The following is a 14,853-nucleotide window of genomic DNA, read 5'->3' as shown; positions in this document are numbered from 1 at the left end:
CCTCTTGCAAGCTATTTCATGTTGTTTCTGCTTCTTGCTCCTCTGGAATACATGTACTTCCTCAGAGAAAGATTTCCAGTGTGAATAAAAGGTTGGCATGGGCAGGTTTCTAGATGGTTATATGTCTTGGTAATAAGTTAACAACCAGAGCACAAGCAAGAGCCATAGGAGGAAAATATGTAAGCCCACTACAAAGCATGTATACACACACACACACACACACACACACACACACACATATATATAGTGATGATCTGTGGATGTGGATGATTCTCTGGTCATGAATGGCTTTGTCCAGATTTTGATATCAGGGAAAGGTGTAAAGGACAGAGAAGAAAAATCAGAAAGACCCTTTTGATGAAGAGAATGAAGAATACTGGCGATGTTTAAGAGGTGCACTTGGAAGACAAGGTTGAGAAACAGATCACTGCTTGCCTCTGTATGTCGTCTCCCTCCTCCTCATCAGGACACCGTGAAGCTGACATGTGCAGCAAGCGCCAAGCCAACAAAGACGGTGTGGAGAAATGCCTTCTTGTTTGTGAGCCCCAAGGTTCTCAGGGACCTTGTTAATGACGGGCCTTGGGGGGCACAGGCTGGTGAGGATCCAGGTACATGAGGAGGGTTCTGGCTTTCAGGAAGTTCATCCTGACAGTATTTGCAGGAGCTGTGCTGTGAAGGGAGCAGAGCAACGGGGCAGGTGTCCAGCGACCCAAAGTGCTTAAAGGCAGCAGAGTAAATAGAGAGGGGAGGAGTGGCCGCTTGGGGCATTCTGTGGGCACAAGTGAATGAGTCACCAAGAGGTTGGTGTTGCTGGAGAGAACTTTGTCCAGGCCAGCTTGGCATCTGGCCTCTCTCCATAGCTGCTCAAAGATGTGAACGGAAGAGAATGAGGGGGTCAGCTACGGATCAGCCAAGAGTGATGTTTGGAAGCTTGTGGGGAGGAGGCCAGAATAGTTGGAGAGGGAACACCACTGGAGGTGTCAAGAAAGGCAGCTACGTGGACATGAGGAAGAGGGTACATTTCTTTCTGGTCAGTGTTTCATTTCCTTAGGAAGCCAGCACTCTCCTCAGGGCTCACTGGTGTGAATTCCCTCTAGACACACGCTGGGAATCCTCTCCGTGCAATGGCAGTAGAGGTGCCAGTGGAGAGGATGGCCATATGTTATCCCCTACTTCCAACCCGCCCATCTCAGATCCTGCCTCTATCCCAGTGGCTTCTCTGTCCTACAGAAGTCCTTCAGACAGCCCCTGCTTCCTGCTCATGGACTTTGGGGGGCATACTTTTGACGGCTGCTCTGGCTTGGATTGAGGTATGGTGGATTCATGATAAGGACCATATTATGTAAGAATACCAGAGGCTTTGGAATCAAACAGATCTTGATTCTAATCTCAGCTTTTACACTTTTTAGCTGTGTGACATTAAGCAGATTATTTAACTTTCCATTGCCTTTTTGTACCACCTGTAAAATAGGGATAATGCCTATCCTAATAGGTTGTTGAGAGCGTTGGAGAGAATATGTAAAGTACTGGCAGAGAAGGCTCTCAGTAAGTGGTACCTATTATCATTGTCCCTTTGTAGTGTCTGAGTTTCTGAGAACAGACGGTCCTTTCCTCTCCTCTGTCATGGAACCTGGAACATGTGTGACTTTATGTGTCAGCAAGGGTCTCTGATTAAAGGTCCCCGAACAGGAGTTAAATATCAGGTGTGAGAAAGAAAGGGCTGGTCCGGGGGCTCTAGAGACCTTCACCGTCAGTCAGGGACTCTGTGAGACCTGGTTGGTGCTCAGAGAAACTGAACATTGGTCGCTGTAACTCACACAAGGGCTGTGGGTCTAGACATCAGGAGCAACAAAACATGAAGCAACGGTACGTTTCAAGTTTCTCTGCCTGCAGAGCCCCACACCGTTTCAAGTTTCTCTGCCTGCAGAGCCCCACACCAGGCACTCCAGGCGTTGGTGTGAGATGTGCTCTCTGCTTCCAGGGTCTCGGATTCTCACTGCTTTCTTCAGCCACCCTTCAGCACTCCCTCCCACTGCCCCTCCCTGCCAGCTTCTCTCCCTTCCCTTTATTTAGTGCTTACTTTGTACCAGGTCCTGCTTCCTTTATTTAATCCTTACAGCAACCCCCTCTGTAGGGTTGTTTCCATTTTACAGATGTGGAAACTGAGGCATGGGGAGATTAAGTAACTTAACCCAAGGTTGTGCATTAGAGTTTAAACCCAAACAGATCCATCTAACCAAAGTCTGTGTTTCATTTAAAATTTTAAAACAGCTATAAAGGGTGGGGTTTTTTGTTTTTGTTTTTTGTCTGGTTAAGTAATGCCTGTGAATGGTTTTTTTAAAAAGATGTAGACAGTTCAAAAGGGAACATAAGTGAAAAATAAGTCTCCTTCTCAACCCAATTCTCAGGTCCCTACCCACAGGATGAATTCCTGGAAGTGGCTTTACTGTGTGAAAGGCTCTGTGCGCGTTATATATTGGTAGATACAGGCATACCTCATTTTATTGTGCTTTGTTTTATTGCACTTTGCAGACACTGTGTTCTTTACAAATTGAAGGTTTGTGGCAACCCTGCATTGTCAGATGATAATTAACAGTTTTTAATGATAAAGTATATTTTAATTAAAGTGTATTCATTGTTTTTGTAGATGTAATGCTACTACACACTTAATAGATCACAATATAGTGTAAACATAACTTTTATATGCACTGGGAAACCAAAAATTTGCGTGACACGCTTTATTGCGATATTGGCTTTATTGCGGTGGTCTGGAACCAAACCTGCGATGTCGCAATGTATGCCTGTATTGCCAAATGGCCCTCCAAAAAAGAGGCCTGTGCTCTTTACCAGTGCTAACCTACCTCCCCTTAAAGTTGGTTTTTCTTTTTTAACCCAGCTGCTGAGAACCCCTTGATGTCACCACACACAAATGTGCCCAGTGGGTCTCATTATCAGACCACACAGGCAGGCCTTTCATATCAGGAGCTCTGTAAGACATCTGCATCCAGACTGGGCTCTGGGATTTCTGTGACACTAGAGCTGCAGTGGAGGCAAAGCTCAGAGCTAGTATTTGGCCCCAGTTTGGGGTTTTACAAGGTGTGTCTCTGCTGTCAGGGGTTACCTACTGAAAAAGGACCCTCCTGTCCCAGGCCCAAGACCCTGGCCCCAGGTGCTTGATGCTTTTGTGAGCTGCTTGTCTCATGTTTTGATGAATTGGTCTCTGGTGCAAGAATCCGTCAATGTCCTTTCTCACCCTGGCTTTCTAGAAACTGCGTCTATATTTAGCCTGGTTGCACCACCCCTACCCCCCCTTCCTGAGCTGGGGTATAATTGCCAACCATCCAGAGAATGACAGGGTCCAGGCTGAGAGCGCTGCTGAGGAAATGGGCTCCCTTGGAAACCCAAGGCTCTTGTTTCTCAAAACCAAACCAGCTCCCAGGCAATTAGTGTTAGGAGGAAGGCAGGGCAGGGCGTGGATCTTCAGGACAAAGCACAGAGCCAGGCCAGTCTGGCTGCCCTAAGTCCTTGCGGGCAGAGGCTAGCTGACAACCACATGTGTGCAAGTGCCCTTAGAAGGCGGGAGACCGGGGAAGAACTGGGCCTCAGAGACCAGGGAAACTGTGTCCTGCCAAACAGCCATGCTGGGCCAGGCAAGCCAGAAAGGCTGGCTCCAGAACCCAGGCTCCGGGAAGGGCCTGGGCCTGCCTGCTGGAGTTGGTGAGAGAGCTTTCCCTGCCCCAAAGGCCGACCCCACAGCCCAGAGCGTGATGACGTTGTTCGCGATGTGCAGCCTCCGTCTCCCCAGCCACAAGCCAGCGCCTTGCCTCTGATTCTGTCTGTCGAGGAGCCACGGAAGAGCTGCTTACTGTATGCTTTCATAATAATAACTTCAGAGCTCCATATGTTTATAGGCTGCTTTCTGCTTTGCTCAAATAATGTGCAGACACAGTACAAGGTTGGTGGGCTTCAGGACAAGGTGTGGCAACGGGTGAAAAACACAGGCTGCATTCTTACCCCCCCGTCTGAGCCCTGCTGTGAGCCTGGCCAATAGAATTTTTAACATCTTTCTTCCTCCCTCCCTCCCTCCCTCCCTTTCTCCTTTCCTTCCTTCCTTCCTTCCCTCTCTGTCTCTCTCCCACTCCCTCTCCCTCCCTCCCTCCTTCCCTCCCTCCTTCCCTCCCCCTTCCACCACCTCCTTTCTCTCCCTCCCTCCCTCCTTGTCATGGTCTTGGTCCTCTTCCTCCTCCTCTTTCAATCTCAATCCTGTTGGGCTTCATACTCCTAATATAAGGTTGAAAGCAAGGACACTGGTCCCCCTCCCCCAGTACTTTCTTTTAACCCAGCTCTGCGTTCTCTGGACTCCTACCCCAGCCTCTCTGGAGTCCACTGCTGCTGTCAGGCCAAGTTGGGCTGAGCAGCTATCTTCCACTCTCCTGTGTGTGGAAGCCTGGGTTAGGCTTCAGATTTACAACATGAGAAAGATAAAAGAAAGAGGGCGAAGTTTCAAAATCTTTTTCCGAGCAAATGCGTAGTTGGGGGAGGTACCCACTGGTGAGGGGCAGGGGCAGGCCCTGTAGAGTCTGAGGAAGATAGAGACGGGCCTCGAAAGGATGCTGGGGCCCCCTCCCTCCTGGGGCCTCGGGAAGCTCTCAGCTCCCAGCGCAGGGATGTGAGAGGCTTTGGCTCATGTGTCTAGAGGTGCCGTGATGTGTGTTCTTCTTGGTGCCCGCGGCCCTAGAGAATGAACAGGGTGACCTCTGAGCCAGACAAGACAGCGGGTAGGAGGACAGAGAAGCCCCTCAGCTCAGCCCCCAGGCAAAATGCCTGGTTGTTAATAAAAAAAAAAAAAAAGGAAGTGAGAGTTTGCTCTAATTAGAAACTTCTGGTCCTTGAGTAGGTTTAGAGAATTATGGGCATTCTGGGGCCTGAGCATTTGTGGTAACAGGTGGCGCCTCAAGAACCACCAAGTGGGAAGGAGAGAAAGGAGTAAAAGGGGAGCCAATCTCATGTCCTGGAACATAGCGATGTGCCCTGTGGTGATGACAGTATCTCATTTCAGGTTAACCAAGGTGCTTCCATGTTCTTCTATCCCTCTGGGAAACTGCGGTAAACGTATGGAAACGCAAGGAGAAAGGCTTTCCGTTTCCATAGGCAAGAGCCTGGGATACAGTCTCTCCCTGGGGAGTCACTGCAGGGGCAGGACATGGCCTTCAGTGGGCTGGACTGGGGGCTAAACCACCCGAATAGCCAGCACTCCTCCACCTCCCCGTATTGCCCAGTCTGCTGGTGACCCCTTGGGTATGAGGGTTGTGATGGGAGGGTACCAGGGCCGAGGTCCAAAGCCAACAGCACCTGCTTCCCAGACCACTGGGTGTCCTTTGCCTTGAGCTGTGCTCAAGGGCCAGCTGCCTGAAGCCGTTTGCCTGTGGGCTCAGCTTCATCGAGCTCCTTGAGTTTCTGGGTATGAAACAGTATGTCCAACCCAGGAAGCTAAAAGCTGAGCCTCACATTCCTAAGGTCCCAACTTGGGAGCCTCAAGTCTTTGCTAAATCGCCTCAAGTAAGTCTCTTCACCTCAGGGGTCCTAGCCATAAAACGAGGGGCGCCCTAAGGGTCTTAGAGTCTGACTACCTATGACTTCCTGTTCCTCTAGTCTCTTCTCCCCTCTCCCGTGGGTCAAGTTGGTTTGGTCCCCATATGTCCATGTCGACTGATGAACGTGTTTGTCCTAAATCCGTGTGTGTTCTAGTGAATGTGAACAATAAGTCATTTTTCGCCAAAAACATAACTAGTTTATGACATCTGGAGAAGACGATATCGGTAGCTCATCTCCAGGAGAGGGAAAGGGTTGAGCCTGGACCTTGGCTTCTAAGGCTTGGGCATCTCCACAGCTCCTTGGAAGAGGCTACTGCTCACAGAGAAAGTGATTCTGCCACCATCTTTCCCCAGCTAAATCCTGGCACCTGTCCTGGGGCAGAAAGGGTGGGGCCTCCCCTTGCCGGGGCTGGGGAGAGTGAGAGGAACCTCTAGGATACAGATGCTGAGAAGCGTCTGGGGAGCGGTCCTTTATGCAGCCTCATGAACGTCCCATGTGCTGTGGCTGGGAGCAGGGGAGAAAGCCGGAATTAGGAAAATGAGCCTTTGGGCTTGCACGCGTGCCTGTGCGCACACACACACACACACACGTGCGCACACACACACACACAAATTTACATAGGCTGCGGGGTGGAGCGGGGTGTGCCAGCTAAGAGCTAAGAGCTCTTCGGTAGTTTTCTGTTCTTACAGAACTCTTAACTTCCTCTACCTTTCGGAAAGCCAAGGCCAAACCTCAAGGCACCCACCTGCTCATCTGGCTGCTTCTCTTTCTGGGCAGGTTGTCTGGATGTCTGAAGCTATGGTTTGGGCCCTTTCTCCCTTCTCTGTGCACCTGTGCACATGTCTGTCCCTGAACCGGGGATGCTCTAGTCACAGATCTCTGACTCTAGAAGACTTAAAGCTGAGACCAGCTTCATCGCCTCTCATGATGGCACTAAAGGCAGTGAGGGCAACTCTGCAGATTTCAGTATGAAAAATTTTTTTTGCTAGCTAATTCACTCATATTTCCTGTGTAATAAAAAGGGAGGAGGAGAGTACTGTAAAGGTAAGTAAAACCAAAGATGGGGGCAGAATAGGAAATGACTGGGCTGGGCCGTCATCCTCCTTGGGAGACATAGAGCCCCGGGGCGGGGTGGGGGTGGGGGTGGATTGGCAGGTCTCCTGATCACAGCCCTCTCAGGCCACTCTCCCACAGGCAGGGCCAAGGGGCTGGGAAGTAGGTGACCCAGACGAGGGTCTGTGCTGTCTCCGCAGACGGAGCATGAAGCGGAAGGCACTGTTCACCTGTCCCTTCAATGGAGACTGCCGCATCACCAAGGACAACCGCCGCCACTGCCAGGCCTGCCGGCTCAAGCGCTGTGTGGACATCGGCATGATGAAGGAGTGTGAGTTTCAGGGGCGGGGCCTGGGCGGGGAGGGGGCGGGGTCAGGGGGAAGGTGGATGCTGTTTACGCAGGTTTGGCTAGCAATGTCCTCTTGCCCTTCCTCTGTAGCTGCCGGCATTTGGGGCCTGAGTCGGGAGTCCGGGCATGAGTGGGACCAGCAGCATCAGGCAGGGCGGCTGGAACTCCAAGGGCAAAGGCCCAAGGAGTCCTGCCAGCCTTTTTAGGATCCGTGTGTGTGTGTGTCCCGAGGCCCAGGAAGGGCCACTCCTGTGCGAGGCCTGTGAGGAGGGACAGGCAGGGCACTGCCTTCATGAGCCCCCCCAGGTTTGTCTTCCTCTAAGACGTCATCGCCATTCTTACAGCAGCCTCTTTCCAGGACCTTCGGGGAAAGGATGAGGCTCAAGGACCCCAGGGTTCTTTGGACTTTGGGAGAGAGGGCTGCTGTGAGTGGGGAGGGGCAGGAGTGAAGGGGAGGAGAAATACTCAGCGCCTGGCTGTCATGGGGTTTCTGTCCCGCCCTAGCCTTCCAGCCACTGGCCCAGTGAGCAGAGCCAAGGGCTGGTGTCCGGGACTAGATGGAAAGATCCTGTAAGGGGAAGCCCTAGACTCTAGGAAGACCCTCTAGATACAGATTGAAAAAGAGGCGCGACCCTCTAGGACTTGCTGTCCAGCGCTGGCATTGCAGAAGAGGACCAATGTGGCAGGTTAACATGTTCTGACCCACTGTTAAAAACAACCCTTGGGGACTTCTCTGGTGGTCCAGTGGTTAAGACTCCGTGCTTCCAATGCAGGGGCCGCGGGTTGGATCCTTGGTCGGGAACTAAGATCCCACATGCTGTGTGGCGTGGCCAAAACAAAACAAAACAAAACTAAGCTAAACTAAAAATAACCCCTGGACTTTGCATCTGAGCTCTAGTGCCAGTTACTTGGTAACCAGAGTAACCATTGAATTCAGTAGACCCTGGGAAGGGCTGGCCAGGCCCTCCCTGGGCTGGAAGCAAGGGCACTGGGCTGGCCTGGTCATGGGTGCCCTCTGAACACTATTCCCTGCTCTGTGCCTTTTGCTTATCCCTGTCTGTGAACTGTACCCTGATCCCTTCCAGGGCCTGGGATGGGGGCCGTGCCCTGCTAAGCTATGGGCCTGAGGAGGCTCAGGAGGGACATTCAGATACAGCCACCCCTGGAGGCCCTCCTGACCATGGGGCCAATTCTGGGGGGGGTGGGGGGTGGGGGGTGGGCGTTGGAGAGGTTAGGTACAGGGGAGATGTGTCTGGAACAAGGAAAAAGCCACAGGACAGGGCTGAGGGGATGGGAAATTTCTTCCTTGATGGGAAAAAATGCTGTGTTTTTGGGAAACAGAGGCCAAGTGGCGGCCCCAGTGAGGCCTCCTCGGGCCTTGACAGGCTCCCTTCTGGTGGGCCACGGCCCCTCACTCCTGATACCAGCTCCCCAGCCAACACCAGCAGCCCTGGAAGAAGCTTCCAGGCCATCGTTCCTCCTCGCCCCCATGGGAGCATGCAGGCCTGGGCACGCTGATCACTCCTAGCCCGGGTCCCCTGCCCCGCCCAACTCCTGTTTATCCTGGAGTCATGGAGGCTCAAGGCCTGGGTGCCTCGTGGAGCTTCTCACACGTTGGCTTAGTGCAGCCTGCTCTGTTCAAGGTGCTAGGCTGGACGTAAACAGGAAGCAGCGTGCGCCGCCCCTGCCCCTGCCCCTGCCCCTGCCCCTGCCCCTGCCCCTGCCCCCTCCGAGCACACAGCCTCCACAGGGCAGGGGGCCATGGTTCTAAGGCTGCAGCCAACCAAGAATGGCCCAGAGTTACACCTGAAATTCAGAAAGGCTCTGCCACAGGATTTCTGGTCAGGGCCAGCCTCACTGATGTCCCAGAAGTGCCTCTCCTATGTCTCAGGAGAAAAGAGATGTTCCATCCGCTTAGAACAGGAAGCACACTTAGAAATCATCTGAGACCCAGAAAGGCAAAAATATTAATACCAGGATTGGAGTCAGAAAGTGTGTTGGGACTAGAATCCAACTCTTTGTCCCCTCCTAGATCACTCCTGGTCCCCGTGGAGAGCACTGCATCCACCGTGATGAACAGGCCTTGAGTGTTTCAGGGTGCTCCCACCGCAGGAACACCACGTGGTGGGGGGCCAGCAATCCAGAAGCGGATGCCCACCCCCAGCCCCTGGTCAGCTTTGTGCCTCAGTCACCCCAATCTCAGCCTCAATCCCTTGGACGGAGCCCCGTGCCCGCCTCCTGCTCTATGCCCAGGGCAGCCCTGTGCCCACCACTCTCGCCATGCTAGTGCAGGGAGCTGTGCTGAGTTAGGGATGGGTTTGTAGAGCTGCGCTTTTGGGGTCTGGGCCCCAGAGCTCCATTTGTAATAGAAATGTTGGGCCAACGCTAGGCTTATTCTTTCCACTGCCCCAAAGGGAAGGTCCTCCAGGAAGAGCTCTATTTCCTGCCTCAGGTTAGCCAAGCTTTGGGGGGCCTGGAACTCCCCAGCTCAGGTCCCTAGGAGAGCTGCTTATTTATCACCCAGGCTGGCTGTCATCCCCAAGGCCTAGCCTCCTAGAGACAACTGAGTGTCGACATTAGTAAAACCACAGGACACCCCAGGGCTTCCTTTGAAGGGAGCTGCAAACCCAGGCTCCTTTCTGGTGGGGACAGGGAGGTGGCTGTTTCCTAGAGGAGGCATAAGAAGGGGAGGAGATGCCTGTGGGAACCAATGTTTATTGACCACTTACTGTACCAGTGTCAGGCACTAGTACTTTCTTGTTAAAGTCCGACAACAATCCCTAAATATGTAAATACTTCTGTTTTTATTTTTTATTTTTTGTGATAGATGAGCAAATTCAGAGAAATTAAAATATCATGCCTCCAAAGCTGATAATCTAGGCCTGTGTGTTTCCAAAGGTCAAGCCTGTGGGATCCACCCCAGCACAGCCCTTCGGCCCCCCTCCCCTTTCCCCTCCACTCCCCTCAGTGGGCCAGAGTTCCTCCACTGTGCATTTCCAGGCACTTCCTGGGGCGGAAGAGAGTTTGTTCCCACTAAAGACTCTCGCTCTCTTCAAGTCCAGGTTGACTTGATGTCCCTGGAGCCCAAGATATTTCACAGTTGAGTTCTGGCCTCTTGTAGACCTGGCCTGCACATGTGAACTTGTTTAATGTTTTTATGCATGTACATCTTTTCTGCCCAGCATGAGCACAGCCCCTGGCACATAGTAGGTACTCAGTAAATATGTGTTGAATGATTGAATGTTAGCTCCCCATTATGCTTCTTTGTATCTCTGCCTCTCCCACTGATTTATATATCAGGAAGATCTCCCACATCTGACATTGTCAATGTCATTCATAGGGGAAAATTTTATGTCTGTTTCCCTAATGTTGTCCTTAGGCCACCTGTGGCAAACTGAAATGTTTTTAAGTTGTTCGTGCTTTCAGATCTTGACCCCCTAACTCTATTCTAGACTTTATGGAACAGGGAATATCTTGCATGGGATTAACTTGAGCAAAGCCATTTGCACACTCAGCAAGGACCTGGGAAGCTACTAAGCAGCCATGTGGATTTCACAAAACCCCTGTACACAGCTCATGTCCTTTATTCACTGGAGAGCCCATCAATGGGCTTTTAACTTGAGTGGCTTTTAACTTCAAAATGTGCCTCCTAGTGAGAAATAAATTTCTATTGTTTAGCCAAAGAAACACAAAAAATAAAACAAACAAACAAAGTGTCCTCCTACATGATAATAATGGTATTTTTAGTCGCAATTCACTGAGAAAATGATTCTTTCAATCCTATGAAATTAACAGCCCCTTTAAACAAATGACTTATTTCATAAGTCACAACAACATCTGCATGTGTGAGAGACTTATGACTTATTAGTCTCCAGAAAATGTTGCCTGGAGGGAGGCCCATAGATTGGCAGCCTTCATTTGAAACCAGCGGATCTTAGCATTTCTTCCTCTAGTACCGCACATGGGATGGTGGTCACTATTTGCTAGAAGTGATGGAGAAGATCAGTGTCATAAGGTTAACCTCAAATCTCTTTTTCCTTTTAAGGTAAATCGCTTACAAGCTTTGCGACTTTATTTACTTTTTCACACTCTTCAGATGCATTGGAACACCTTGTGTGTCAGGACTCCATGGCTGAGGACCAGGGTCCTGCTGAGCATTCATAGCCAATTAGAGTCACAGGCAGTATGGGGTAGTGGTTAGGACCTTGGACTGTAGAGCCAGACTGCCCAGGCCCAAATACCAGCTCCACCACTTGTTTGCTGTGTGACTCTGAACAAGCTTTATAGCCTCTCTGGGCCTCAGTTCCCTCATCTGCAAAGTGAGGATAATAGTACCTGCCTTAGGGGTTATTACAAGGACTAATTAATGTGAGTTAATATATAGAAGCACTTAGAATAGGGCCCGGTACATTCAAATAAACCTCTATTTTTATTAACAGTATTTTTTATTACATACAGCTTGATCATCAGGATTTCCAGCTCCCAGCAGATTAGAAGTAACTCTTAAGGGGGATAAAGGCATACTTCTAGAGACACACAAATAAGAAGAGACAACACATAGCTGAAGAGAGCGGGCTAGACTGGTATGAAAAGTAGTACAAGAACTCAAAATCACAGCTGGCTGAGTCATATGGTGCAGGAAAACAGCTCCATACAATTCTGGGGTCATAACCTTGTCCCTGCAAAGTCCAAGAATTATTCAGAATGATGCCTCTGAATCATCAAGCAAAGGTTACATGATGTTACACATGTTCTGTTACAAGGTATTCTGTCTTGAAAATACTTCAGTTACAATTATTTAAATTAAAAATGTAAGCTTTGCTCAGCGATCGGGTGGACTGGCGTGTGGCGTGTGCCATTCGACGTGGTAGGGAACATGCAGCATTGCTATACTTCTCACCATTCTTTCCTGAGCCAGGATGACGACCAGCACATAGTAGGTACAGCCAGTGTTGATGTGTTGGGTGTCCAGTGCATCAGACTATTGAGGAAGCCCCACTGGGCTAGCCTTGGTGGGGAAGACACAGGCATTGTAGGATGTGGCCCCCACCCTTAGGTAGCCTGCAGTTCCAGTGAAGGAGACCTTGAACTTCTTAGGCTCTCTCTATAAAGGCATTTACCGGGATCTGTACTAACCGTAAATGTAACAGAGTGAAAAACGATCGGGTGCCAGTGTGTGTGGGAAAAACGGCTCACTGCAGATCAAGGCAATAAGAAAGTCTCTCGTCGTACGAGAGGGCTGTGAACTGGGTGCTGGAGAACCGACAGAGCTTGCATGGCTGCTGGGGAGAGAAGACCCAGTTGGACAGGCACCCAGCACAAGGAGAAATGCAGTGGCAAGAGTGAGCAGGTCATGTTCACAGGTCAGCAATCCCAACGTGACTAGAGCAGAAGCTGTGTCCAGTGGCCCCGGGAAATGAGGTTGGAAAGTTAGGAAGAAGGGAACACGGAGAATCTTGACTTTAGTTGGGGCATGGTAAGCAGGAAGGATCCAGAAAAAGTTTCTGAGCAGGAGAGTGACATCCTAGAATCACAGGGGGTTATCAGAGCCCTGTCGGGGCTGAGAAGCATGCCTGTGGGCACACAGAGCCAGCCCCCCGGCTCCAGACTCATCACCTCCTCCGCCTGCCCCTCAGGTGAGCAGGAAAGACCCGACACCTAATCTTGGCTTCCCCCCCGGCTAGGGTCTTGCACCCTGCCTTGAATGGGATGCTCCCTCTCCCACCCTGCTCGATCTCTTGGGGTCTGAGCAGACACCCTCTGTGGGAGGAGGGCTGGCAGCTCTTTGGGCAGGTGAGTCAGTAACCTGGGCGTGGCGTCCACCCCAGTCTTCCTCTAGGTATAGTTTGTTCCAGCTCTGGAAGAAACAGGCCATCTTTCGCAGCAGGCCTCCCTTTCCTGCTCTGCCCACTCCCACCCCCGACAGGCTCTCCCTCCCCGCCCCCGCCAACTTCTCTCGTCCTTCCCCCACCCAAGGGGCCTAGGCCAATAGGCCTTTCTCGAAGCCGGACACTCACCCACTCTAGGGTTCTGGTTCCTTTCCCTGCTCTTGTGAACTCTCAGTTCTGTGGGCAGATGCCCTGGCAAGACCAGCACAGAGCAAGCGGCTGCAGGCCGAGGGCTCCAGCACCCACTCCTGCCCTCAGCGCTCTGCAAGCCCCAGCCGGGAGGTCTGTGTGCCCTGCTGCCGTGCTAAGCACCCCTGCTCCCAGCCCCGCCCTTCCGGCAGCTGCCCCAGCCTGGGGAGGCCCGGAGCCCCTGCGCAGCCTGCAGGGGACCGGGGATCCCCGAGGTCAGGTACACTGGCCAGCTGCTGGAGAGAGCTTTCCAGATTAGAGCTGTGAGCTGCTATGCTTGGGGACTTCCAGAGGACTCGAAAACTTCCTTGGGCAGTCATTTCAAGACTGGACTGGCTGAGGCAGGGGTTGTTTTGGCCCAACCAAAGAGGCAAAGTCTTTCTACGTCGGTCATAGTAGATCACAAGCCTGGAAACTTGGATGTGGGGAAGGCCGTGTGAGGTCTTCTCAGCACCTCCTAGCCTCTGTCGCCGTGACTGTGCACCCTCCCTCCCCCCAGTGTCTCCCTCAGGATCAGGGAGTACAGGGAGGGGGTAGAAGCCACAAGAACAAACGTTTAGTGAGCATCTGCTCTGTGCTAGGCCTGCATTCAGGTCTCAAGGCAGTCGGGCCTTTGAGGTAGGATCCCCACATACGCATGCTTTATGGAGGAAGGAACAAAACAGGGACTAAGAAGAGATCATATGATCCAAACTTCTCATTTTAGAAACAAGCAAACAAAAGCCTGGAGAGCTCAGTCTGTGCAGAGTCAGACACCTTGTTGTTGAGATCCCAGGCTCCCTAACAATGCCCAAGCATCCCACCTCCCAAATCCTCTATCTCCTCTCTCATGCGCCTGCCTTTTCAACATAGAACACGCAATCTTCCATTCGTATTGTGGGCTTGGGGTCCCCGTGGCCGGACGGCCCGGTGAGCTCCAAGTGTGAGGCACAGCCCCTTCCATCTCGTGCCTTTACACCTGGAGGAAGGTTCCTTGGAGGCGCTGCAGGGGAGCCCTCCTGACTCCCCCTTCCCGCCCCACAGTCATCCTGACTGATGAAGAGGTGCAGCGGAAGCGGGAGATGATCCTCAAGAGGAAGGAAGAGGAGGCCTTGAAAGACAGCCTGCGGCCGAAGCTGTCCGAGGAGCAGCAACACATCATCGCCATCCTGCTGGACGCCCACCACAAGACCTATGACCCCACCTACGCCGACTTCAGCCAGTTCCGGGTACAGCCTGAGCCACCAGCAGAGCCCGGGCTCCGAGGCGGACGGAGGGCAAAGGGGGATCTGGGCGCAGAACCTGGGAAGGGACGGAGGCTGCTCTGGCCTTCTGACACTGGGGAGGACTCCCGCTCCTGTCAGAGATCAGGGCTGGGGTAGGAAGGTGACCTCCAAGTGAGGGCCTCTGACCCTCCACCTTTCCCTCCAGCCTCCGGTTCGAGAGGGTGAGAATGAAGGGAAGCATCCCTCAGGGCCTTGGTTGATACACACGCCCAGCTTCTCTGGAAACTCATCGTCCTCCTGCTCAGATCGCTACACCTCCTCTCCAGGTAAGTGGCTCTGCACGCCTCCCAGAGAGCCCAGGGCTTCCCCAGCCCACCTGTCCTAGGCTGCAGCTGGAAGGACAGCACTTACCTACTGTGTGCCACACAACGTCCTCAGAAAAAAACCTTTCTTAGAGAAGAGGCGGGGCTTTCCTGAGGGCCCACGTGCAGGACGCTGAGGAAGAGGCCAAACAGGGGTCCGGTGGGCAGGGTCTGCCTGCAGATCCTCTGTTCTTTCCTCTAAGCGAGGCTTC

The 14,853-nt window shown here is 52.1% G+C and overlaps 1 protein-coding gene across 2 annotated transcripts in view; it reads left to right on the top strand.

Annotated features, from left to right (window-relative positions):
- The window catches only part of VDR (vitamin D receptor), a 55,049-nt gene that overhangs the window by 27,174 nt on the left and 13,022 nt on the right, over window positions 1-14,853 (top strand). For both annotated transcript variants that reach the window (XM_068559749.1, XM_068559750.1), the window contains 3 exons: window positions 6,849-6,979; window positions 14,098-14,282; window positions 14,485-14,605. In XM_068559749.1, coding sequence (XP_068415850.1) covers window positions 6,849-6,979; window positions 14,098-14,282; window positions 14,485-14,605 — 437 coding nt within the window. The remainder of the gene's footprint in view (window positions 1-6,848; window positions 6,980-14,097; window positions 14,283-14,484; window positions 14,606-14,853) is intronic.

Source organism: Eschrichtius robustus, chromosome 13 (assembly GCF_028021215.1).
Source record: "Eschrichtius robustus isolate mEscRob2 chromosome 13, mEscRob2.pri, whole genome shotgun sequence".
NCBI lineage: Eukaryota > Metazoa > Chordata > Mammalia > Artiodactyla > Eschrichtiidae > Eschrichtius > Eschrichtius robustus.
Note: the sequence above shows the minus strand (reverse complement) of the source record. Positions and strands in the feature narration are given on the sequence as shown.